The sequence below is a fragment of the Dromiciops gliroides genome, chromosome 5 (genome assembly GCF_019393635.1).
Source record: "Dromiciops gliroides isolate mDroGli1 chromosome 5, mDroGli1.pri, whole genome shotgun sequence".
Classification (NCBI taxonomy): Eukaryota; Metazoa; Chordata; class Mammalia; order Microbiotheria; family Microbiotheriidae; genus Dromiciops; species Dromiciops gliroides.
The window spans coordinates 167,127,318-167,153,690 of record NC_057865.1 but is presented as its reverse complement, the minus strand read 5'-3'; the positions used below and the strand labels follow the sequence as shown (position 1 = coordinate 167,153,690).

At 38.6% G+C, this 26,373-nt stretch overlaps 1 protein-coding gene across 15 annotated transcripts in view; it reads left to right on the top strand.

The window, feature by feature from the left end:
• CELF2 (CUGBP Elav-like family member 2) overlaps positions 1-26,373 on the top strand; it is a 1,044,777-nt gene that overhangs the window by 883,536 nt on the left and 134,868 nt on the right. For all 15 annotated transcript variants that reach the window (XM_043965366.1, XM_043965376.1, XM_043965377.1 and 12 more), the window contains one exon: positions 13,675-13,757. In XM_043965366.1, coding sequence (XP_043821301.1) covers positions 13,675-13,757 — 83 coding nt within the window. The remainder of the gene's footprint in view (positions 1-13,674; positions 13,758-26,373) is intronic.

Genomic DNA, 26,373 nt, shown 5'->3' with positions numbered 1-26,373 from the left:
CAACAACTGAGAGAATGAGACACGCCTCTTGAGTCTCACAGGTCTAGAATGAAGCCAAGGTTGGTGGACAGGGGGAGATAGAAAGAGAGAGCATATTCTAGGCCTGTGCAAAGCTAGAATGTCATGTGTAGGGAATAGTAAGGAGGCCATTTTGATTGAAATGTAGAGTGTATGAAAGGTAAAAAGGTGCAATTATCTTAGAAACATGGGCTGAAGTCAGATTATTAAATTAGTCAACTAGCATTTTAAGCACCTACTATATACTAGGCACTGTGCTAAGTGCTAAGAATACTAAGACAGGCCAAACTGTCCCCCTCCAAAAAAGACAAAACAAAACAAACAAACAAAACAATTCCTGCTCTTAAGGAACTCAAATTCTAATGGGAGCAATAAAACACACAAATAACTGTATACAAACAAGTTACATGCAGGATTAATTAGAGATAGTTTCAGAAGGAAGGCACTGAGATTAAAGAAGACTGTGGAAGGTTTTAGGTGGAGTTTAGCTGAGATTTGATGGAAACCAGGGAATCTAGAAGGTGAAAATAGCATAAGGGACAGCTGGTGGAAACACTCAAAATCCAGATGAACTGCCTTACATGGAACAGCAGGGAAGCCGGTGCCAATGGATCACCATGGATGTGGAAGGCAGCGAGACTGGAAGAGTAGGAAGGGTCTTGATTGCGCAAACAGAAAATTTTCTATTTGATCCTGAAGGTATTAGGGAGTTTTTTGAAAGGGGAGTGAAAGAAAGGGGAGATAATGATCGGATTTGTTTTAGGAAGATTAGTGTGACAGCTGAGTAGGGGATAAGATTAGAATGAGGAAAAGCTTGAGGCAGGGAGACTGACCTTTGGGCTACTGCAATGGTCAACGAGTGAGGTAATGAGGTCCTGTCCAAGGGGGCATATACAAGAGAGGTTACAAAGGTAGAAACAGGACAAGCACTGATTGGAGATGGGTGGAGAGGAGGGAGGATGGGGCAAGAGAGTAAGGGATTGAGAATGACACCTCATGAGGTTGTAATGAAAGTCTTTAAATGCCAAAGAGAGGCAAAAGAAACTACTAAAACCTGGTGAGCCAAGAGAGTGACATGTCAGGCCTGAGTCTGAACAAAGGAGCTGGGGAAAGAATGGGTTAAGAAGTAGGGGAGTCATTGGCCCTGACGACTTTTATGGGAGACTTCAATAACTGAATCCCCTTATATTGGAATCAAAACAGGCTGACCTTATACCTCATTTCAGCCTGTGGCATTCAGCCTGTGGCATTCAGCCTGTGGCAGATGGTGTTAGAGCAAAATCACTGTACAGAAATGAAGGCCTGGCAGAAATCTTGAAGGTACCTTATCATTCAAGAAGGAACAACATTGGCTGTTGGCATCATTAGTTTGTGCCCTGCCATACTGGGGAGGTTCCTGTGGAGGCTTAGCATATAGTGAGTCACTAGGCCCAGTCCTGCTGAGTTTCTGAGACACATACATTACACTATCATGGCAACCTTCTAAATGGCTTATTACACTTGCCTCAGACTTAACACTCCTTATATATCAGTCTCTCAATAAGCATGCATTAAGTGCCTACTGTGTGCCAGGCATTGTGCTAAATTATTGACCCTTTGAACTCATTTCAACCTTTATTAAATACCTTCTGACCTTCCCCCTGCTCCCTATTTAACTGCTCTAGATAGCAGGCTTAAAAAATAAAATTTTAAAGTGCATCAAATCAATTGTTTTCTTATTGTTTCCTGCTCCAAAGGTCAGATGCTATATTTCTAACAAAGGGAAACTGCCTCTTTCTTCATGCCATTTCCCACAGTGCCTTGACAGACAGTCACATTAGCCATGAACTTGGCATTTATGAAGCATGGAGTACGAGAGTTCAAGAAGCGGCTAAAAGCTATGATTGTCCTAAGGGGGGGTAGGGGTGGGAGGCAGGGAACGAAGGGAGGGGAACCTGACATTAAAATTCTTCAGATACTTTTATAGCTATTAGACATTTAAAATGGCTTAACATAAGTGGCTTATTTCAGAGAACCTGGCAAGGGGAAAAAAGCAAATTCCAGCAATTTTGCCCTTGATATCTTTTCTATCTGTGTCTCTGCTTTAGTTGGAATTTACATAATAATGGGTGAGGAAGTGTTGCCGTACATGTAGCTATGCACATTAGTCCTCAGTTGCTTTCCCAAAAGGTTTGAAAATGCAGTAGATTTAATCTAGGTCAAAAAAAAGACCTCAATTTTCCAGGCAGAGGACATTTAGAGTGAGCATTTTTATTCACAAGGGGACAGGAGTGACAAAGTATGGCTCATCCGTGATAACTCCCTAGTGCATCTGAAGGTTGACAGTAACCCAGGACTTGTGGCCAATTAACAGAAAGGCAGTCATAGTGCATGAGGTGCAGAGAGTTGGGGGTGGAGGAGAAGGAAATGATAAAGCTGTTGGGCTCTTTGAGATGGTTTTTCACCTGCCAGGACAAAACTACTATGAAGGAATGAACTTCCCTGCTCTCCTATGGGCCAGAGAATGAGCTTGGGTGTGTCAGACAGATGGGATCGCCAGCACATGCCCCAAACAAAAGGGAAATCTGACATAATGCCTTGAAGATCAGATCTGTCATTTGCCCATGTGGGTTCCATTGGGATTCCTTTCCAATTATACCTTGTAATACAAACCATAGAGTACTTGTAATATACTGTGATTAGAATGGCAACTGATTGTTTCTTCGCTTCCTAGTTGGTGGCCAGATGGTAATACTTTTTACATCAGGGTGCCAATTATATCAAACTCTATAAAACTAAGCTAATTGGATGTAGTGTCATTAAAAGTTGATTTCTATAGAACCTGGCATTTGTATTGGATAGCTGATTACTTTGAAAGGAGAAGTCCCATTTTTAGATGTGTAAGGTGGTTATATCTCTTGCATAGGCAAGAGACTGAGGGAGAAATAAAATTAAAACAAGAAGGATCTTGATCATAAGGCACATCTGATCACATCAAGAGTGAAAGATATACAGTTTTCCCAGAGCAAGGTTATACAGCAATCTGTTTATCTGTTGCCCTGAATGAAGAGAAATATTCTAAACTTCCCCAGATCATGTCTAGCCCTTGTTCTAATTTTCTCATCTCACAGGATGAGGGGCCTAGGCTAGAAGACTGCTCTGTAGGTCTGTGATGATATTCTGAAAAGTTTCACCTTGGACAATAATCCCAGAATCTAGACTTTCAGAGCTTTGGGGATCATCTAGGCCAACCTCCCCTTCACCATGTAAAGAATTACACGGTCTCCTTCAGGGCATCCTCCACGAGGCCTTTCCTGATGCTCTTAATTGCTACCGTCTCCTGGTACCATCGTCCACTGCCCCAAGAGACCTTGTATTTTATTGTCTATTTTTTCTGGTATTTATTGGTTTCCCTAAATGTTATTGATCCTAATAAGGAGAGAGAGAGAGAGAGAGAGAGAGAGAGCGCAAAACCATGCACTTGGCCTCAAAACCAGGAAGACCTGGGGTCAAGACCTACCTGGCACCCATTTTGGTTGTGTCACCCTAAGTCACTGGATCTCTTGGTTCTCTAGGCAATAAGCCACAGAGAAGGGACAGACTCGCATTGGCAGGAGTTTCTTACTAAGAGCTTCCTGTGCTAATGAATTACAGGATCATTCCTCTATTTCTGTCTCCCCCAGGAGGATGTAAGCTGTTTGGGGGTAGGGATTGTTTCATTTTCATCTGTGTATCCTTAGCACTTAGCACAGTGCCCAACAGAAAGAGTGGTATCAATGTTTGTTAGTAATAACAGCCCAGTCTCAAGTGACGTCTGACCACCCTCCTGACACAGGTGGCACTCTCCATGGTTATCTGTGGGTCCAAGCAGAGGAAAAACATTTCTGTTCCTTTTTTTTTTTTTTTTGTGGGGCAATGGGGGTTAAGCAACTTGCCCAGAGTTGCACAGCTAGTAAGTGTCAAGTGTCAGAGGCTGGATTTGAACTCAGGAACTCCTGAATCCAGGGCCGGTGCTTTATCCACTGCGCCACCTAGCTGCCCCCTTCTGTTCCTTTAAAAAAAAAAATTAGTATGAAAATTTCTCCAGTTGTAATGAAATGGGGTTGTGGTGGGTTTTTATTTAGACCTCAGTTTCTTTGTACAAATTGTAATTATTTGTCTTGGCTAGGATGGAGAAATGACTCTGAGGTAAAACCATATAATGGGAGAAAGTGATCAAGACACAAAATATATAACTCAGCTTGACCACTACTGTATATTTGTAAGAAGGTGTGAGAGAATGAGGTGGCTAGGGGTGTCCTAGCGGATAAACACCTTCCACCTAGGCAAATCTGCAGTATATCTATAATTTACAGTTTTGCAGACTTGCCTGGGCTATTGAAAGGTGAGTTGACCTATCTATCCTTGGTCATGCAGTCAGAATGTGTCAGAGGCAAGCCTCGAACCCAGCTCTTCCTGTCTCCAAGGCTGGTCCCCTCTATCCATCATGATAAGCCGTAATAGTGTAATATTCAAAAGTGAGTGTAGAAAATAAAGGAATTGTGTATGAGGAATAAGCCCTCCCCTGGTTTCAACTGGCATGAGCTGTACTATTTTGATAAAGAGCCAGCATCCCAATTGAAATTCAAAGCTTGTATACAGCTGGGCACCTGTTTTGCTTACAAATGTTGCATACAAAGGAGAAATTCATTCACAGAAAGGGGGGGAAAACCCAGAGCAGGACTTCACTCATTTAGCCTTGCTGGGCGCGCACTCCCTTGATCTGGCAGCCCCTTAGAATTCAAAGGCTGTCTTTAAAGGAATTTTCAATTCACAACATGATGACTTTGCTGATGTCCTGAATTCGAATGGATCTTGAATTGAATTTTTCTACTCGGGTTCTATCACTTTGCTAAAAGAATACAGGATTCAATCATTAGACCATCATTATTTAGCTGTTTTGAAGTGTTTATTTTATTAGCCTAGAAAGTAAAGCTGATTTCATACTTCTAAGTTGTTGGTGGGCTTTGAAGACATAAAATATGTGTCCGTACACCCCATGGTCAGAGTTCAGTTGCTGGCAGCAGGTGATAATATGCCCAGAATAGGAAAGCTCTTCACTTGGTACGTTTTTGTTCATCGGTGAAAAAAACCTCAAAAGAGAATTGTAGGAAAACCAATTTCTCTCTTCCTCTTCTTACAGAACTTTCTCCTCATTCTCAACTCCAATGTCCCCAGGATTGTGCTTGGTGACCAGAAAAGCCATCTAAATGATTCCTTGGGATAATAATAATAATAACATTGTTGTTGCTCAGTTGTGTCCAGCTCTTCATGACCCTGTGAACCATAGCACACCAATACTGTCCATGGGGTTTTCTTGGCAAGGATGCAAGGAAATGGTTTGCCATTTCCTTCTCGAGCAGATTAAGGCAAACAGATGTTAAGTGATTTGCCCAGGATCACACAGCTAGTAAGAATCCTAGGCCACATTTGAACTCAGATCTTCCTGACTCCAGGCCCAGCATTCTATCCATTGAGCCACCTAGCTGCCTTCAGTAACAATAATAATGGCTGGCATTTATATTGCTCTTTAAGGTTTGCAGAGTGCCTTATTATTATCTCATCTTATCCTTACAACAACCCTGGGAGAAAGAGATGTATTATTATTCCCATTTTATGGATTAAGAGATTAAGTGATTTGCTCAGGGTCATATAGATAGTGAGTGTCTGAGAGAAGATTTGAATTCAGGTCTTCCTGTCTTAAAGTTCAGTGTTTAATCCACTGTACCATTTAGTTGCCTTCTGTTACTCTGTCTTTGGATGATAAAATTAGAGAGAGAATTTGTAATTAGAATGTGATAATATGGAAGAATACCTTCCCACTTGAGAAAATCCTTTTTTGAAAGCTAATTTAACTTACGTCCAGGCGAGGACAAAAGCACATAAGGCCTTTCCCAAAAGAAATTTAGAAACATAATTGATTCTCTGTAACCTGGGGTGTAAAATATTGTTACATGGTTGGAAAAATTTGCACTACTGCATGTGAATAGTTACCTTTGATGATAAAAGCCATTTTGGTCATTGACCCCTCTCTCTTTATTCCTCAACCCTTTGCAGTTTGACTTCAGATCTCATGACATAACTCATCCCATTCTCGTCAAAGTTACCAGTGACCTCTTAATTGCTCTGTGATAGCCTTTCCTTGCTCCTCATCTTTACCAACCTATCTGCTTCACTCAACACCATTAACCATCCTCATGTTAATGGTGACTATTTCATCTGTGGCTTTTCTCACTCCCTCTCAGTTCTCCAACCACCTGTGCAACTGCTACATCTCATAACCTGTTTCACACCCCCTAATTGTCGGGGTTACCCACCTTTGTACCAGCCCCTCTTCTCCATTCTCATTAACCTCATCAGCTTTCATAAATTTCATTGTTCACCTTCCTGTATTCTGTGATTCAGCTAACCTGGTCATCTTTCTAGTCCTTGCACAAGCCATTCCCTCTCTATCTCTCAGGATCCTCTCTTCCTTTAAGATGCAGCTCAGACCCCATCTTCTTCATGAAGCCTTTCCTGATCTCCACCTCCCCAGATGCTATCAAACTACCTTGGATTTAACTCTTTTGTATATATTTTATAATTCTTTACTTTAAAACTATGCTGGATATACATTTATATCTATAGGTGTTTGGTGCCACACCCATTAGAATATAAACTCCTTGAGGTCAGGGATCACATCATTCTTTATATTTGCATCCCTAGCATCTGGCACATAGCAGGTACTGAATATGTATTTGTTAATACTCTTTTTAAAAAAATAAATAAAATGTTTTTGACTCCTCTGTAGACTCAAAACAAAGAAAATCCGAGTCTCTTCAGAAGTTCTTAGACCTTGTCCTTCATTTTTCTCTTGCCAGTTCTAAGACTGGCTCAGGGAAGGTTTCTAAATGAAATGGGTAACCATTTTCATGGGGACCCAAGAGCCAACGGAACTTTAAAGCTTTATAAATCTGAACTTTGGTGTTATTTTCTAGGGATAAGCTTTCCTCTCCCACACTGAAGAATCTAAGTAAATTGATATCTGTTTCTAGGCAGACTATGGAATAAACTGGTTAGCTCTGCACACACAATAAATTTTATTCAGTATGCAATATTCCCAAGAGTTTCACAGTAAAGATTTTCAAGAGAAACAGCTGTGGTTTGAAAAGATTTATGATAATCCAGATGGTTTATTTGCTGGTAAATCCACTTGTTCATTTAAAATTAAAGTCTTTCATTGTGATTTTATATAAAATATATATTTTGTTCCTGCACATGTGGCTGAGGGTTTTTTTGGGGAGAGGGGGGGTGTGCATGTATGCGTATGGGCACACTCATGTGTAAAGATGCCAACATTGACCTGGCTTCTGTTTGAGGTTTCTGTTTGGAAAATGAGAGGGGGGAACAACCCATAACAGTGTCTCAAATTATTCAGCAATTAAGCTAGCAGTATACCTAAGGGAACTCTTTATGACAGCAGAAACTATTGGTGAAGAGATATAGTCAGACACCAAGTACCCCATTTGGAACATGTAGCACTTGGTCTCTCTGGGAATTGCCACTCTCAACTTCTGACATATGATGGTGTAATCATATCTCACAATTATATTACTGATTACAGATTGCTTTATGAGCTGAACATATGCAGGTATTATTGCTAGAATTACCACCTCCTGGGAATCTGGGAAGTAAATGATTCCGAGTCACCCTCTCAAGACTGAGAAAAAGAGGAGCTAAGCAGTTAGGAAGGAAGGCCATGGAATATTAGGAATGTGGAACATTGTCAGTGCCCCACTTCTTACCCCACCTTTGCTCCAGACCCTCTAGCTACTTCTTGACTGTCAGGGGACTCCCAACGCCATCTCTCACCTCCTTGGTAGTGGCCTGTGCTACTAAACTCTTCCTCTCCTCTCCCTCTCTTTAGAACTCAACTGTTCTGCACTGCCCCTCAGAACCCTTGTGTGACTGAAATTAATTAGATGTTCCTCACCCCAAACTCCCATATCCCATCACCATTTCTTCGCACTGACTATCCCATGGAGTTGGAAAGCACTCCCTTCTAACCTTCCCCTCATCATATTTCTCTCTTCCTTCAAGACACATTTTTTTTTTTGTGAGGCAATTGGGTTTAAGTGACTTGCCAAGGGTCACCAGCTAGTGTCAAGTGTCTGAGGCCGGATTTTAACTCAGGTCCTCCTGACTCCAGGGCCAGTGCTCTATCCACTGCACCACCTAGCTGCCCCCACTTCAAGACACATTTGAAGCATCACCTTCTCCTTGAAACATTTCCTGTTTTGTCCTACCCAAATTGTGTGTCCTCCCACCTAAACTTCCTTATATTTAAATATTTTGTATCTACTTATATTCTCTTGATATTTATTCTATATAGATATTTATGAAAGTGGCTGAGTTAGCATAGATAAGGGGATGAATGTGACCAGTGGCATGGTGGTAGAATTGTCAAGATTTGGCAACTGGCTGGATATGTAGGGTACGGGAGAGTCAAGGAAAACTCTCAGGTTGGCAGCTTTCATTACTGAAAGGATTGTGGCGCCCTCAGCAGAAATTGGAAAGTTCCAAAGAGAGGTAGGTTTGGAGGCAAAAATAACGGCTTAGCTCTCTCACTTAGCAATAGTCTTCCAAAGAGCCTGGGTGGTCTAAGTTTAGATATTGTTGAGGACTTTGGAGGAAGTCTTTGGGATTGGGAGTCTCTTCACACCCCTCAAATCACAGCACAAATGTTCTACCTATTGTGAACAACAGCTCTGGGTTCTTTTGGCTCCTGGTAAACCTAAGGAAACATTACTTAATGCCTCTGTCCAATACCTGCCTTACCTCTGACAAAGTATTAACAAGCCAGTGGTACACAGCCTAAAGAATATGGGGCTTGCATGTGGAGTGATAGGAAGTGAAATTTGTAGACTGTCTCCTGCTTCAAAACCAGAGTGCAAGTATACCCAACAAGGCATTATGTTGTTCAAAACTGTGTTGTTGTTGTTGTTGTTGTTGTTGTTGTTGCTGTTGTGGAGTCTTGTCTGACTTTTCATCACCCCATTTTGGGGTTTTCTTGGTAAAGATATGAGAGTAGTTTGCTATTTCCTTCTCCAGCTCACTTTTTACAGATGAAGAACTGAGGCAAACAGGGTTAAGTTACTTGCCCTGAATCACACAACTGATAAGTGTCTGAGGCTAGGTTTGAACTCAGGAAGATAAGTTTCCTGATTCTAAACCCCTAGTGCTAAACTCACTATACTACCTATCTAATGTGTATAGCAATAAATTATAGATTTTGTTGTTGCCTTTGTTTGAATGGGTTTAGTTTCATTGGTGGAAACCATCAGATGATTAGGTTAAGGTTGTGAAAATTGAATTATAGGTATTTAGTATACTGTATCAAATGACATGAGGCAGTAACAAAATGCAAAAGAGAACAGTGAGAGCTGTCTATCTAGGGAAGAAATAGGATGGTTATGGCCTGCAGACCATCTGGATTGTTGAACCCATTAGCCCTGGGGGTACTCCAGAGGACTTGTAGGTACTCTTTAGCATGAAGCAGGACCTTTCCTTCTCTTCTGATTTCCCATCCATCCTTTCCCCCTGGACAGAAGGTGACATCTATTCAAACCTGAGGGACAGACCTTTGATGCACATCAGTGGATTTGTTTAACTACACAGGTTACCACAGTGGTTTTGAGACTTGGGAAGGGAGAAAGACCTGTTCTCATAATCATATTTCTGAACCATCTGGTATTCTAGCCACCCTGGAAATGAAGCCAGGGAATTTCAAACCAGAGTTACAGCTGGCTCAGGGCAACCTATGAGACAGGTGATTCCCTTAACAGCGGTATATTCAGTTAGGACAGGCAGGAAAGAAAATTTCATCTCCATTGAGACTTATTTTTTTTCTGGAATTCATAGTAGTACCTTGACACATTGTCATGGTAATTACTATATCATGGAAAATCATATTTCTCCTCTTTCTTCAGTTAAATAGTCTCTTCATATAAATGAATTTAAAATTTTAAGTTAACCCACCAAATGGTGAGCAGAAGGACTGTGGTTGTTGACTTGGATGGTAGATGGAAACAATGATCTTTAAATTCCTTCTCCTCATTTTAGATCCATTCTTTCTGAGAAGAGAGGAAATTAAATCTACTGGTAAACTAAAATCAAAATGGCTGTGCCTAAAGATGGCAATTTCAATTTGTACTTCCATATATTTATTCTGCAAAATTTAGACAGCTTGATCAAATACTCCTTTGAGTGGAGTGTTTGAATATGTACACAAAATGAAGCAGAGCCCTTTCCTCCCAGGCAGAGATAAAGAACAAACCCGATTTTTAAAAAATTCTGTGTTGAGTGATACAATGTGTATGCCTTCATTCAATTTTTGGTGAAAATGGTGTGCACTACTGGCTTTTCAGTACTTTGTCAGAAGTAAGGCAGTTTACGCACAGAAGAGATAAGAGATTTCCCCTAGATGGACCAAGGAGCCAAAAGAACTCAGAGTTCTCATTCACAATCATTGTGAATTATTGTCTATGAAACAACAGTTGTAGAAGTGATAGGGAGATAAGATTTTACCACTTAAATGATCAAATGAGCTTTTTCCATGAATTTCAATAAAAACTTATAAGAAGAAGATTTTTATGGGATCTCAGATTTAGGATCTTCATGTTTAAATCTAATTTCTTTGGAAAGGGGGAAATGGGAAAGATCTGAGTGTTGTGCATTTATTGAAGAGGACCTAAATTTAAATGAAAAAAAAAAAAACCACCCTTTATAGGTGCAGCAGGACTAGACTAATTGGGCTTGTCTTTAGACACAATGGTAAAGTAGTAGAAGTTTGTCTTTGCGTGCTCTCTGACCTTTTTTATATACTTATCTACCATACTTCACTTCTACCCCTACTACATTATGAATGTCCATAATTCATTGGGGTTCTTCCATTAAGGCCCACTTGTCCCTTGCTCTGAAATAAGCCCTCCTCCTTTCAAAAAAAAAAACCTCCTGTATTCCCTTGATTTCTTTTCATAAAGGAAAGAATTTGATGGAGTAGTAATGAACATGAAGGGATATTATAGTTTTCAAGAAAGGATGGCTTATTAAACTATGCCCTTTTAAACCCAGAAAAAATGAATTTCTAAGGGTAGAATTTCAGACATTGAGGCAGGTGGGGAATATAGTTTAGAGGGAGGGACAGCTGTTTTTTGGCAGGGAGCATCCTTCAAAGCTTAGTATGTGGGTTACGGTTACAGGGATCCTAATGCTGGCTTTGCCTATAAAAAGACATGCTTATGAACTGACCTTACAAGATTCCCTTCGTTTATAAATCATCTTTCTTCCTTGTTGCTTTGACCACACAATTATGTCACTCCCCAATTTCAGACCCTCCTGTGGCTTCCTAGCTCTTTGAAGGTAAATCTCAATTTCTTATTCTTTTTCCCATGCCTAGTCTGGATTGACAGATTGTCTTTCCTCCCTCACAAATATTTTCTTTTTTCCTTTGCTCCAAACAAGCAAAATTTCCTTACAAATTCCATCTCTTTCTCAGAATTTTCTTTACACTTGAAAATCTCATATCCACAAGATGGCTTCGGGTCCATCCTTCTAAATATCAGACCCCACCTCTTCCTTGAAACTTTTCCTGCCCCATACTATCCTATCAATTTTGTACCTATTTTGTTGGAAGAGAAAAAATATTTAGCATGGGTCATGGAATGAAAGCTTTAGAAAGAAACTCTTAGAAGATTTTCTTGCTAGAGAAACTTTCAATATTATCCTAGTTTAATAAGTTAAAGATATTATTAAGTGTTGGAATCTATTTTCTCATGTACTAAACTATTCGTGGGTCTCAGTTATGCTGATGCCCAAATTATTGATTGATTGCATATATGCATTAGGTGAAGACAACAGATTGACTGATTAAAATTGGTTCTAGTCAAGTTAGTCCAACTGCTGGAACTGGGAGTCCCAAGTAAGACTGAATCCCTCCATCAGTGAAGATATGCAGAATCTGTTGAGTCTTTAAGATTTTGTATACATCAAGAAATTCCTCTTATACCATACTGTTATTGTAAGGATTGTGTCTCTTTTATATGTAGCTAAGTCAAGTGTGAGGCTATGTTTAAAAAAAGATTTTTTATTTAATTTTTTTGGTCTGGACCTGTGAGACTACATAATTTACATAGTTCTCTTCTGGGCAGAGTAGAAGCATCTTAAATGTGTATATGGACAGCTAGGTGACACAGTGGATAAAGCACTGGCCTGAATTCAGGAGGACCTGAGTTCAAATCTGGCCTCAGACACTTGACACTAGCTGTGTAACCCTGGGCGAGTCACTTAATCCTCATTGCCCTGCAGAAAAAAAAAATGTATATATGGTTTCCTTGCAAAAGGTACCATTGCTTCTTTTCCTATAATCCTTCTGAGTAAGTTTTTTTCTTTAAAAACCAGAATGCCAATTTATAAGCTTTTGATAGCTTATAAAATTTGCTTTGCTGTCCCAAAAAACCTCATCTGTGGTGTCCTTTGAACTCATATCACAGTTGTCTTCTCTCCTGCTCTTTGTGCTGTTTACATCCTCACTCAAGTACAATGGATGTTGCTGCCTAAGTGTTATCTTTTCTCCATGTTATTTGCTGTGTTTTGGAGTCTCATTGAGAGCCTCTTAAATCTCCTCTGATTCCTCAATACATACAACTATACATTAGAATGCCTTTGTGCCTCAGTAGTAAAATATATATTATCAGAAAGTATGTATAGTGCCACTTTCTTTCCCTTCACTTCACCAAAAAAAAAAAAAAAGCAACAGGTCTTTGTTGACATTTACTTTTGTATCTTTTTTTTTTTTTTTAGTGAGGCAATTGGGGTTAAGTGACTTGCCCAGGGTCACACAGCTAGTTAAGTGTTAAGTGTCTGAGGCCGGATTTGAACTCAGGTACTCCTGATTCCAGGGCCGGTGCTCTATCCACTGCGCCATCTAGCTGCCCCTCTTTTGTATCTTTTTAAAGTTGAAACATAGCAAAAATATGCACCTTGCTTAACAAGGTAGACGGCATTTTTAAAATAAATATTCTAGAAGATGAGGCTGGGGTTAGGAAAGAGGTGATGACAGATCAGCACCCAGGTCACACGGGCAGGCACTAACCTGGGGTGTCCGGAAGGGGCCAATTTGATAGCAGCCAGTCTATATATCTTAGACATCTCTGGCTTCATGAGTTAAGTTACCAGCTCTTGTTTGGGGTTTTCCAAATCATTTTTAACTTAATTTAAAATACAGTGACAATGCAATCATCTAAGTCTTAAGGGCGGGAACTCCAAAGTGCTATAAAAAGAATTTATTCCAAGTGATTGTGTCATTTTGTCATTTTGATTAACTACCCTTCCCTGTAGTTGCCACCTTCAAACTCCCTGAAATACCAGCATTGCTGGCAGTGGTAGATGAACTTAACACCTTTTTCTTCAACTTGGATAAAGAGAATAAATGTGATTTGGAATGAAAGGCAAAGTGTCAATGATTGAGAGGTTATTACTGTTCTCATGTTCTTTATTATTTCTAAATTGTACATTCTTTTAAAGTATATGATTTGTTCATCACCGTCAAGCAAACCTGTTCACAGACATTTCTAAAAACCTTTTCATTTCTCTCTGTAGGTTGTTGTTTCGTAACATTTTATACAAGAAAAGCTGCACTTGAGGCTCAGAATGCACTGCACAATATTAAAACCTTACCTGGGGTGAGTCCGTTTACTTTTGTACCAAATCACTTTATTGCTTGAAAATGGTCCCTTTCAGTTAAAGGTTCTAGTTATGGTCTCTTAGTGCCAAAAAACAGCTTTGGTCTTTGGAGGAGTGGGTGCTAACTGACCCCCTCAGTTCATGGACAGCAGCCACGCCATCTGGCTAGTCCATAAAGTAGGATAGACATTAATTTTGAAGGAAAGAGTTCTTAAATACCCTATCCCCTGGCTCAAAAATCAGAGTGACCCCACTGGGCAACAGCAAGCTGCCAGAGAGTATTGGGTGGGCTAAGATTTTAAAAGGGGGAAAAAACCAACACATATACACAAGGAGAAGCAAATGGAAAAGGAAAAAGTGTTTTACTCACCAGGAACCCTTTTTCAAATTGAGTTTCTAGATTCTTGCTTTTGGAAAGGACAAAAATGTACCCTGCATAGCCATAATATTAAGCCTCCTAATGGTTTCTAAACAGTTGCTGGTGGTTAACAAAGTCAATGTTTTAATACCCATTTTGTGACTTCATATTGATGTAGGGGAAAAAAAATACAAAGCCTACACTGTTTTTCCATTTTCTTCCCAGCAATATTTGACTATTAGTACAATTCACTAGAAATGCCCTGATGACATATATTTAGCTACTTCATCAGAATACATTATTTCTAAAAGGAATTTTGTGGCAATTTTTATAAATTATGTAATGATGTTAGATTGCTTTGTTCTATTTGAATATGTTCACTATTACTTGGAAATCAGAAATGAGTTAACTTAATATCCTAAATGGTTATCTGTTGGTGATAAAGAAGTATCTGTGGTAAGCAGAGAAAAGATGATAATTGCATTGGAGCCTAGTATAATAAAAATAAATGAATGAGAAATCAACAGTAGTAAAATATGCTTACAGTTCAAGTTATAGATTTCTATGTTTGTGCCATATATAATCCACATACCTTAAACATAAATCAGTCCACCAAGGGCTAGAAAAGTTTTGAACCTGCACAAGTCAACTTCTATCCTTTCTCATTTGGAAATGTAGTGACGTTCTTCAGGAGGAAATTATAATGCAAAGTACCTCCTTGCCAAAGGGAGTTAAGCACTCAGCACCCAATCCCTCTAAAAGTGGAATTCTTAACCTTTTTTGTATCAGAGACCCTTTAGGCAGTTGGGTGAAATCTATGGACCCCTTCACAGAATAATGTTTTAAATGCATAAAATACATAGAATTACCAAGGAAACCAGTTATATTGAAATATGGTTGTCAGAATATTAAAAAAAACAAGTTCCTAAACCCCAGGTTAAGAACCTGTTCCTTTAAAGTCTAATATTATTGAATTGTAGTCCTTTTCCTGAAATATGACATTTCACTATCTCTTCAATAAGATGGAAAATGGAGCCACGGTCACGATCATACAAGATTTAGTGGCTTACACATTAAAGGAACAGAGGATGTGGAATATGATATTCCAGAAGTCAAAGTAGCTAGGATTACAACCAAGAATAACCTACTCAGCAAAATTGAGTATAATCCTTCAGGGGGAAAAAACAGCTATTTAATTAAATAGAGGACTTTCAAGCAGTCTTGATGAAAATACCAGAGGTGAATAGAAAATATGACATTTAAACACAACTCAAGAGAAGCATAAAAAGGTAAACATAAAAAAGTAATCATAAAGGACTCAATGGAGTTAAACTGTTTACATTCCTATATGGGAAGATGATACCTGTAATGCCTAAGAACTTTATCATTATTAGGGCAGTTAAAAGGAGTTTAGATAGGCAGAGGGCATGAGCAGAGTCAATTATGTTGGGATGATCTCCAAAAAAAAAAAAGGATTAAGAGTTTGATAAGAGGTATGTACTTGGAGAAGGGGGAAGGAGAAGTAGAATATGGAAATTTTTCTCACATAAAAGAGGCATGCAAGGAAGTGCTTTTAAAGCAGAGAGAGAAATGGGGAGGAGTAATGGGCAGATTTGAACCTCACTCTCACTGGAATTGGTTCAAAGAGGGAAGAATATATGTATACACTCTAGTATGTATTGAAATGTAACTTACCTGATAGGAAAATAGGAGAAGAGAATAAGTGAAAGGGCAAGAGGGGTATTAAAAAAGAGGGCAGCAGGGCAGCTAGGTGGCGGCAGTGGATAAAGCACCAGCCTGGATTCAGGAGACCTGAGTTCGAATGCGACCTCAGACACTTGACTCTGACTAGCTGTGTGACCCTGGGTAAGTCACTTAACCCCGTTGCCCCGCCAAAAAAAAAGAGAGGGCAGATTAAGGAAGGCAGTGGTTAGAAGCAAAATAGACTTTTTAGAAGAGACAGTATAAAAAGAGAGAAGGAAGAGGAAAAAGAAGGAAATACAGAGGTAACATCATAACTGAATTTGAATGGGATAAGCTTAACCACAAAATGAAGGCAGATAGCAAAATGGATTAGAAACCAGAATCCAACAATATGTTGTTTTCAAGAGACACATTTGCAACAGAAAGACACACAGAGTTAAAATAAAGGGCTGGGGGCAGCTAGGTGTTGCAGTAGATAGAGCACAGGCCTTGGAGTTAGGAGGACCTGAGTTCAAATTTGACCTCAATCACTTGACACTTACGAGCTTTGTGACCCTGGGCAACTCACTCAACCCCAATTGCCTTACCAAAAGCAAACAACAACAAAAACCAACAAAATAAAGGGCTGGAGCCACATCTAATATGCTTCAGCTAAACTAAAGGAAAAAAAGGCACAAATAGTCATCATGATCTCAGACAAAGCAAAAGCAAAAATAGACCTAATTAAAAAAAGATAAGCAGAGAAACTGTATTTTGCTAAAGATACCTTAGACAAAGTGATATCAAAAATTTTACAGCAAGTTTCTCTGACAAAGGTCTCATTTTTCAAGTATATACTCAGTATAGAACTGAGACAAATTTATAAAACTAAGAGCTATTCATTCCCCAATTGACAAATGATCAAAGAATCTAAACAGAAAGTTTTCAGAAGACAAATCAAAGCTATTTATAGCCATATGAAAAAATGCCCTAAATCACTATTGATTAGAAAAAAGGCAAATTAAAATAACTCTGAGATACCACCCCACACCTATCAGAAATGACAATAATGGGGGCAGCTAGGTGGCGCAGTGGATAAGCACTGGCCTTGGATTCTGGATGTCCTGAGTTCAAATCCAGTCTCAAACACTTGATATTTAATTAGCTGTGTGATCACTTAACCCTCATTGCCCTTCCAAAAAGAAAGAAAGAAGGAAGGAAGGAAGGAAGGAGAAGGAAGGAAGGAAGGAAGGAAGGAAGAGGAAGGAAGAAAGGGAAGGAAGGAAGGAAGGAAAGGAAGGAAGGAAAGAAAGAAAGAAAGAAAGAAAGAAAGAAAGAAAGAAAGAAAGAAAGAAAGAAAGAAAGAAAGAAAGAAAGAAAGAAAGAAAGAAAGAAAGAAAGAAAGAAATGACAAATACTGGCAGGGAAAATAGGTACACTAATAAACTGTTGGTGGAGTTGTGAACTGGTCCAACAATTCTGGAGAACAATTTGGAACTAGGCCCAAAGGGCTAGAAAACTATGCATACCCTTTGAAGCAGTAATACCATTACTAGGTCTGTATCCCAAAGAGATCAAAGGAAAAGGAAGAGGACCTATACATAACAAAAATAGTTATAGCAGTTCTTTTTGTGGTGGCAAAGAATTAAGATGAATGGATACTCATCAGTTGGGGAATGGCTGAACAAACAAATGAGGATGATGATGGGAGTACTGTTCTGTGGGAAATGATGAGGGTAGTGGTTTCAGAAAAACATGGCAAGACCCTTATAAATTGATGAAAAGGGAAGTGAAAAGATTTAGATCATTGTGCATAATAATAGCAATGTTGTAATGATGAACTGTGAAAGACTTGGCTACTCTGATCAATACAATGATCCAAGACAATTCCAAAGGAATTATGATGAAAAAAAAATGCTCTCTACCTCCAGAGAAAAAACTGATGAAGTCTGAGTAAAAAAAAAAATTGAAATATTGTTTGTTCATTTTCTTTATTTTTCTTGCCCTTTTTTGCAATATGGCTAATACAGAACTATGTTTTTTATGTGATCTCACATGTAAAATTGATATCATATTGCCTTGCCTTCTCAATGGTGGCAAAATGGGAGGGAGAGAGAATTTGGAACTCAAAATTTAAAAAAGAAAAGAATGTCAAAGTAAATAATAATTTTGAAAAATAAATTAAATCCTTTTTTGTAAAGGGGACATGTATGTAAACCAAAAATATTTGATAATCAAAGGATAGCACTTCTGCATTAAAATATGGAGTATTATTTTAGCTTTGTTCTCTATTCTATCCATACATGGTTTTACTTGACATAAAAACAAATGTTTCCTATGTGAATTTTACAGCTAGCTTAAAAAGTTAGTGTTAGTCACAATTAGTGGATGGAGTAACTACGGCAAATCATTAATGGCTTAGCCAGGAATAGAAAATTCAATTGCTTGTCTTTCCCAGGCCCCTAGTCAGACTCAAGATCATTTCTTACTCCTGGTTCTAAAAAGAAAACTCTTAAAGGTAGTTTTAGCATATATATCCCTTTTAGGGGTTTATGGGTCATATGTGTTTTTGGGACTATGTAACTATTAGCATTTAGTGGATGGAGCAGTACAAATCCAGAGCATATTTTACCTTTATTAAAAACTGGTTGATTTAAATTCATCACCTCTGCCAAAGAAAGAACTAAAATTCCCATCTTTTCATTGTGTCAATTGCAGTTCAGTCACTTTTGTTGCTAGCTTTATTTCACCTTCATGTCCCAAAATATCCTTCCTCTTTCCCCTTCCCAAAGAGCCATCCCTTGAAACAAAGGGAAAAATGAAGGAAAAGGAAAGCATTTTAACAAAACTAACCAACAAATCAACAGGAATCTTCACGGTGTATTCAATGTTGTTCACCCATAGACCCCCCCGACCCCCAGCTCTATTGATATGAGAGAAAGGTGAATTGTCTCCCCTCTCTGTCGACAGTTAACAAGCTTCAATAACTTTTTTAAAATACCTAATATGTACTGAGAATTGTGGGGAGGCCCTGGGGAGGAAACCACAGTGGTTGATGAAATAACAGTCTCCTACTGTCGATCTAACAGGTTGGGAATGACAAATAGATCTTTATATGGTGAAGGACAGCTTATGACATCCAACAGTAGAGGCATTGTATACAATGAAAACAGTAAGGTGACCCATGAGCATTTTAAAAAGCCTTACTGCAGTGCAGACCCCACATCAAACAAATTATATCTTTTTCTAAGACCTAGCTGATATCTGCCTTTCATTCTGCCTTTAAATCCTTCTTGCACGGCTGAGTTACAGGAGTGGTGATTGTTTATTAAGAAATCCCTTTGTAACCACAAGAATCTGCATATCCTTGTTTTGAGAGAGAGAGAAACAGATCGGGGTTATTATTTTTTTAACATTTCAGTTTCATCTGTCAATTACTTGAGGCAGGTTAAATGAAAAATCTGAAAAGCCATGTCTGATTTGTAGGCTTCGGGCTTCCTCAGCCCACTCAGTATGTGCTACATTTGCAGTTCCAAATTAGGTAGATGTGCAGAGAGTGGTTATACATCCCGCTTTTATGTATAGCTTTATCTGATAAACACCACCCTTAACAGCTACATGAAAGTGGCGTCTTTCAGCTGTATCCTTTTGGGTGGACATGAAGAAATGGGACCAGACATAAATGATTAATGCATTTTCTTGGAAGAAAATATTGCAGGTGCCTTGCTGTTTGATTACAAGCCTTGGAATTAGTCAACATTTTCCATAATTCTAAACCAATATACACCTGTTTTCCCACTGTGATGTGAAGGCACAACTTAATTTAACAGAAACCCTGCTGGCTAAATCTCTCATTAAATACCAAGCCTGCTCGGTAATTTAAAGTTGTAGCACCACTATTTTAACTATGGCCTTCCATATTACAAAATTAGTAAGAAATTAAGGCTTTATTTTGCTATATGGATCACTTTCTGACTTTTTCTTGAAAAAAAAATGATAAAGGAAATGTGCATCAAGCAGCTGACACTTTTATGGTTTTCTGAATATAATCATTTCCCCTGTGGATAGAATCAATTTTATTAAAAAAAAGGAAAGAAAAAACCCTGCTTCTTTTTTTCAAATGGCTAAAACTCCTTATTAAAATAAAAATAGATTTCTTTGTAAATCATAGTTTTTTTGTAGTAGGATCTTTATGCCTAAGCAACTTTCATTGCATTGCCAAACTTGATTTAGGTATTTTCTCTTTACATGATATCTTTTCATGAAGAGAACAAAGGGACTGGGTCACTAGAAGTAAATCAAAGCCTATGGGATTGTCTGCTGAGTAGATAAATGCATCTGCTATTAGATTTTTTTTTTTATTTAGGGTGTCCCCACACTGATTCTGTTTCTGACTTTTTGACATCTTTACCACTGGGTATAACTTGGGGAGGGTCAGGGCTTTATTGATCAAGCATTAAGGGGCAAGGCAAAACAGTTATGGGTACTTTCCTCAAACCTTTCTTCACCTAGCTTCAAGAGAAAGACAAGGAATTGATCATCCTGTGGAAATTCTCAATTCAATCCTTGATTATGAAGAGGGAAGGGAAATAAATGCAATGGTTAAGGGAAAACCGAGAGGAAGAGCCTTATTCCTGATTTTTGCTAGGGGAAAATGGTTATAGAAGCACAGTGTTAGTGCTAGAAGTGTCCTTAGAAATTATCTCTCTACTCTAGGGGTTCTTAACCTTTTCTGTGTCATGGTTCCTTCTGGAAGTCTGATGAAGCCTATGGACCAATTCTCTCTCAGAATGTTATTCATGCATAAAATAAAACACATGGATTTACAAAGGAACCCATTTAATAATAATTTTATAAAGCAACTACTATGTGCCAGGTACTTTGTTAAACATTTTACAAATATTATCTCATTTGATATTCACCTCAACCTTGTGAGGTAGGTGCTAGGATTTTCTCCATTTTACTGATGAGAAAATGGAAGCAAACAAAAGTTAATTAACTTGCCCAGAGTCACAAAGCTAAATTTGAACTCATCTTCTTAGCTCCAGGCCCTATGCACTGTTCTATCCCCTGTGCTACATACCTGACTCTGAATACCGACTATGTGTTGAATATAATATATCTAATTTACCAAAATAGTTATCAAAATTTAAAAAGCAGGTTCATAGATACCAAGTTAAGAACCCCCAACCTTATCAAAACCCTCGATTTTTTATAGATATTATTAAAGTAACTGGGATTTTACCTAGTGCTTTAAGGTTTGCTAAGCACCTTACATAATCTTATTTGACTTCTACAACAGCCTTATTGTTGTGTTAGTACCCTGGATATTATTCTCCCCACCTGATAATGAGGAAACTAACAATATCAGAGGCATTACTTAAGTCCAGGCCTGCCCAACTCCAAGCCCAACGCTCTAACGTGTACATTGATGAGGAGTAAACTGGGGCAAGTGACTTGTCCATGGTCATACGAGCACTACATAGCCAAGCTGAAAGCCAAGCCCACTTCTAATTTCACATTCACTGGATTGTACTGCCCTCCAACATTCCTGTACTCATTTTGAGATAGTTTAAGTCCTTTGGAGTCATCTCCTGGCCTGTAAAAGAAGTTGGTCTCTGGGAAGACACAGAAGGGGTGAAACCCAAGTGAATGTAAAGGAAATAGGGAGTGATGTTAAGAGATGCTGTTTCTCTTGGGGAAAACACTGGTGAAACTTGGGTGCTGGGGACAGGATCAGGAGAACCCAGTAGCACTTTGCTTGACAATGAGACCTTAATGAAAGGATCCAGAATGAAGGAAAACAAAGCACTAGCTAAAGCAATCGAATAAGTGTTTAGGTGCAGTGCCCAGTTAAAAATATGAAGTGCGATCCTAATTATAATCACCATTATCATTAAATTTTATACAAAATCTATGTGCTTTGGTGTTTTTTGCCTCTTCATACAAGAGTGCTATTATTTGCCTGAAGATGCCTGGGTGCATCATGCTTTCTGATCGGATTATTCATGACCCACCCTGATTTCTGTCTAACCAGGACTATTGGACAACCAGTAAACTCTGCCCAACACATTACCTGATAATCATCACCCTTAACAACTTCTGAAAATTGGGGCAGTGGCTACGGAAGGTATACTGTACAAGTTTAACTAGCATTTAGTACAATGCCCAGCACTTAGTAGGAACTTAACTAATGGTTGCTGAATTGAATTGAATTCCTCCCCCACCCCCCAACATTTCTTGGCCAGTTAGAGAACTCATACAAAAATTTGCTGTCCCTAGCATTCCTTGACAGTGTAACAGATTACAAAAGCTTTGGAATGGCTCCTGTTATTTGGGGGCTTCATGTAGGACAATATATATATAGCTTTATCTCATAAACACCACCTTAACAGCTACATGAACCGACCAAGTGGTAATGTTAATTTAGTAGAAATACTGACTTGTGCCATTATTTTCCCAGAGAAAAATACCTTGGAAAAAAAAAAACAACTTGCAAGATTCATCTTGTTTTGACTGAGTTAATTTAGCTTAATTAAAAAAATAAAATTGAAAAGACCTTAATTGAGCCACAGAGAAACTCCCAATATCTTTTCAATAATCAAATGTTCAGGGTTATGTCCTTGTGCAGATGACAGAATTAGGTCTTGTCTCGCTTTATCCAAGGTCTTAACACATATTGTCTCTAGCCAATAAGGTCTTTTTGATTGAAAATCTACAGCAGTATCATTAGAGCATTCACTGTATAAATTAATTTAATTAAAGATGTAATAACAGAGAGATAACGTTTTGAGAAAGCTCTTAAAATTTTAACAGCAAGGAGGAGTCTGCGGAATTGCATGTCTTGTAAAATATTAATTGCAAATTTCTTCCAGACATTTTCTCTGGAGCCGTTCTTATCCTTCTTTTTAGAGTCACTACCGGTTTTTATTAAATGCAGTTTATATTGAAAAGTCATTGGCCCTGAAGCGAACATTTGTTTGGAATGTCTTATTTTAGCTGTGGTGTACAGAAAGGTATTTTATAATTGTAAGGGTGTGCCATTTTAGATTTCAGAAATTGTAATATCCTAAGGACCAAGGACAGAGACAATGTGATATAAGGAAGAGACCCTTTCAAGCCGTACTGAATCTATCCAGGGAAATGAGATATCTGAAGGTTTGAATAACTCAGGTGCTGTCTGGGCTTGAGCCAAAACATTGAATTTGCTCCTAGCACTTAAAATACTTAGGTACTTTTACCCAGAGTCAGCTAGGTGGCCCAGTGAATGAGCACAAGGCCTAAAGTCAGTAAGACCTAAATTCAAATTTAGCCTCAGGCACTTACTAGCTGTGTGACTCTGGGCAAGAGTCACAACCTCTGCCTTAATCCACTGGAGAATGAGAATGCAAACTACTCTAGATATCTTTCCCAAGAAAACCCCACAGACAACATTGGCATGGTGTGGTTCAGGGACAGAGAGTCAGACACAACTGAACTACTGAAAGACTCCCTGACCCTATAGCTGCAACACTTATCATTGAGAAAGCTGAGTAGATTTATACCATTGTATAAATGGGAAACAGACTGTTTAAAGGGATGGTTTTTGTGAAGAGAGTTCCATTCTGCCTACCCTATCGGGCAGATCAGAGGAATAATTCTGAAGGACTAAGTAGTGATAGTTTCTGAGTATGTCACTCTTCATAAGGAAAAGCTTTCCAACCATCATAAATGTATAGAAGCAGAAAAGGCTGCCTCAGGAAGCAAAGAGTGCCCTTTTGCTGGAGGACCACTGGTGGGGGTTGCTGTGGAAGGTTATATATATCAGTCATACCTAGTAGAACATTCTGTGACATCTTTCAGTATACATCACCCAGGAAGATGGGGGATGGTTGTATATGTGTGTGTGTTTGCATAAGCAGGTACACATATATCTGATACATGCCATATTCAGATTTATAATCAGGCACCATGGAAATGGAAAACCATTTGGACTGTCACCCTAGACAACTGTACTTTCTCACCTTAAGACCTTTCATTTCATCACTCAAAGTGTTCTTTTTTTTTTTTTTGCTTCCTCTTTTAAAGGGGTAATACAGTGCCTGATTGGCTTATAATATGTGTGCTGTCTAACAAAGTGCCATATGCTTGATTATAATTCCTGCTATCCACCATACTTAATTGGAATATGGTGAGGTTCAGTTAGTTAATATATGAACAAGTCTTTGAGTCCTTGAAGAAATGTAATAACAAGGTATTTTTCATATTCTTGATAATTTATATAAACCTTTTCTCAAGAAATGATCCAATATGGAGAATTGTTTTCTACTGTAAAATTTATAAATATGACAGCAAAGTTTAATATACATTTTTCAGACTTAAAGAACTTGTCCTGGGTAGACTGAGAATTTTAGGATTTCTTAGGTTTTTTTAGGTTTCTTAAGGAACAGTCCTCCATCACACTAAGTCTGTTGTGTTTAAATGCTTATGCCCAGCAGGGGAAAAATCTAAAGAAAGGAAATACCTTTTCTGCCTCCTCTTCCCAAAGTGGTTTATGGATTGTGGGTGGGGTTAATATAAAAGCATATGTAGTTTGTATCTTCTTATAGTTTCCCCATAGAATATACTTCATGAATGTAAAGACTTTTTGATCTTGTCTTTGTAAACCCAGTACCTAACACACAGAAAACACTTAATAAAAGTTTGTTGTTGAATTGCTGAATGCTAGCATTGTGATTGTGTCTTCTGTAGGAGAGAATAGAGATCCTTTCCCACCTACTGTGAAGTAGCAAGTAGGTATCCACTGGAACCCAAAGAGTTTTTGTTTATATGGGTTATATCAAAGTATGTGCTGGTAAATGTTTAACAACCAGGTTTTCACACACCCCCCCCCCCTGAAAAAATGTAGCATGCCACACTTTAAGTTTAATCTATATGGTTACCACTTAATTCTCATAGCCTTTGCTGATTTCCAGTGTGTAAGTCCTCACACTGAAAATTTAACAATCATCCCAGTTGGAGCAAGCTCTACCATAAACACACCCTTCTATCTGTTGACATTTACTGTATTAGAAAATAAAATATTTTAGTATTATTAGGAAAATTGTTTAACCTCACAATCTTTATGAAAGGGTCTTAGAGTGCCCCCCAGGGGATCCCTAAACCACACTTTGAGAGCTGCTGATATAGGAGAAAAGTAAAATTCCTGGCAAGAGATTCCAAATAGGGCTAAACCCAGTTGGAGTAGACCTAATTCATTGTTTTTGCCCTGTATTTCCAGATAAAAGGAGGTTGGAAAGCTTAGAGCAAATGACTAGATGAACTAAAAGCCATGGGGTTTTAAGTCAGGGAAAAGGAGAGGGTAGATTGCAGTCATGTGTCCAGGACTGTTGGAGGCCTGAGTTTTTTTGTTTGTTTGCTTTTATTTTCTTGTTTTTACTTTGTAAGGCATGCTTCCCTCCCCCATTTCTCCTACCCTCCCCCCAGGTGTAGATAATGGAAATATTGGGAAGATACAAACCAAGATTTGAAATTTCACTTGACAATCAGTATTTCAGAAATAACTATATTCTGTCCATTAGAGGAGACCTGAATTTGTATCACCTATATGGAATATGTTGAAAGGAAAGAATATCAGGATGATCAAATTAAAATAACAGTGCCTTTGGGTTTGAGAGTTAACCATTCCTTTGGTTAGCTCCCAATAAATTTTGAACCAGTTTTTGTATAACTCAGTCCCCAAAAGATTGATAGAACTTCAAAAAGAAGTTTGGAGAAAAGCTACCAACCCAATGAAAGGTCCAGGTGTTAAATGATATAAAGATAAAGATTGTAGTGTTTAAATGATGTTTTTTTAGAGTTGAAGTAAAGCTGCCTATGTGGGAAGTTGTCCAAGTGATGGTTTTACAGAATGGGACTTCATGGAAGACTTATCACCTGAATAATTTACTGGGATGTAGTCTAGAGAATGAATCATTGACACATGCACTGAATATTGCTCCAGATACTGTAGCAAACAGAAACAGGTTTAGCAAAGGCTCTAATAGTTCTCCCCTCTTTAAGCTTTAGCTTTCTTAGAAGAGACTAACAATATAGAAGGGATGTGGTCCTCAGCACTCCACAGGGTTTTCAGTGAAAAGTTTGTGGAAGGAGATGCTATGGAGAACTCCATGGTATAACCAGGCTTAGGTCAAGAAGTATACCAAAGGCAATGGACCAATTACTCTTTTTTTTTTTTTTTTTTTTTTGGCGGGGCAATGAAGGTTAAGTGACTTGCCCAGCTAGTAAGTGTCAAATGACTGAAGCTGAATTGGAACTCAGGTCCTCCTAAATCCAGAGCCAGTGCCACCTAGCTGCCCCACCAATCACTTTTTAGAACCTTCATTTATCCCACTACTGACTTTCCCTTCAGTCTGTAGAAGTGCTTCAAATATCTTTAGGTGTGTCTGTCCTTTGGTTTAGCTTCTCACGAAGGTTCCCTGAGTTCCCTCAGAAAACTTCTGAGTTACCCCAGGCCCATAACAATAACAATAATAAATAATAGTTAGCACTTATATAGAGCACTTTGAGGTCTGCAAATTGTTTTACAAATATCA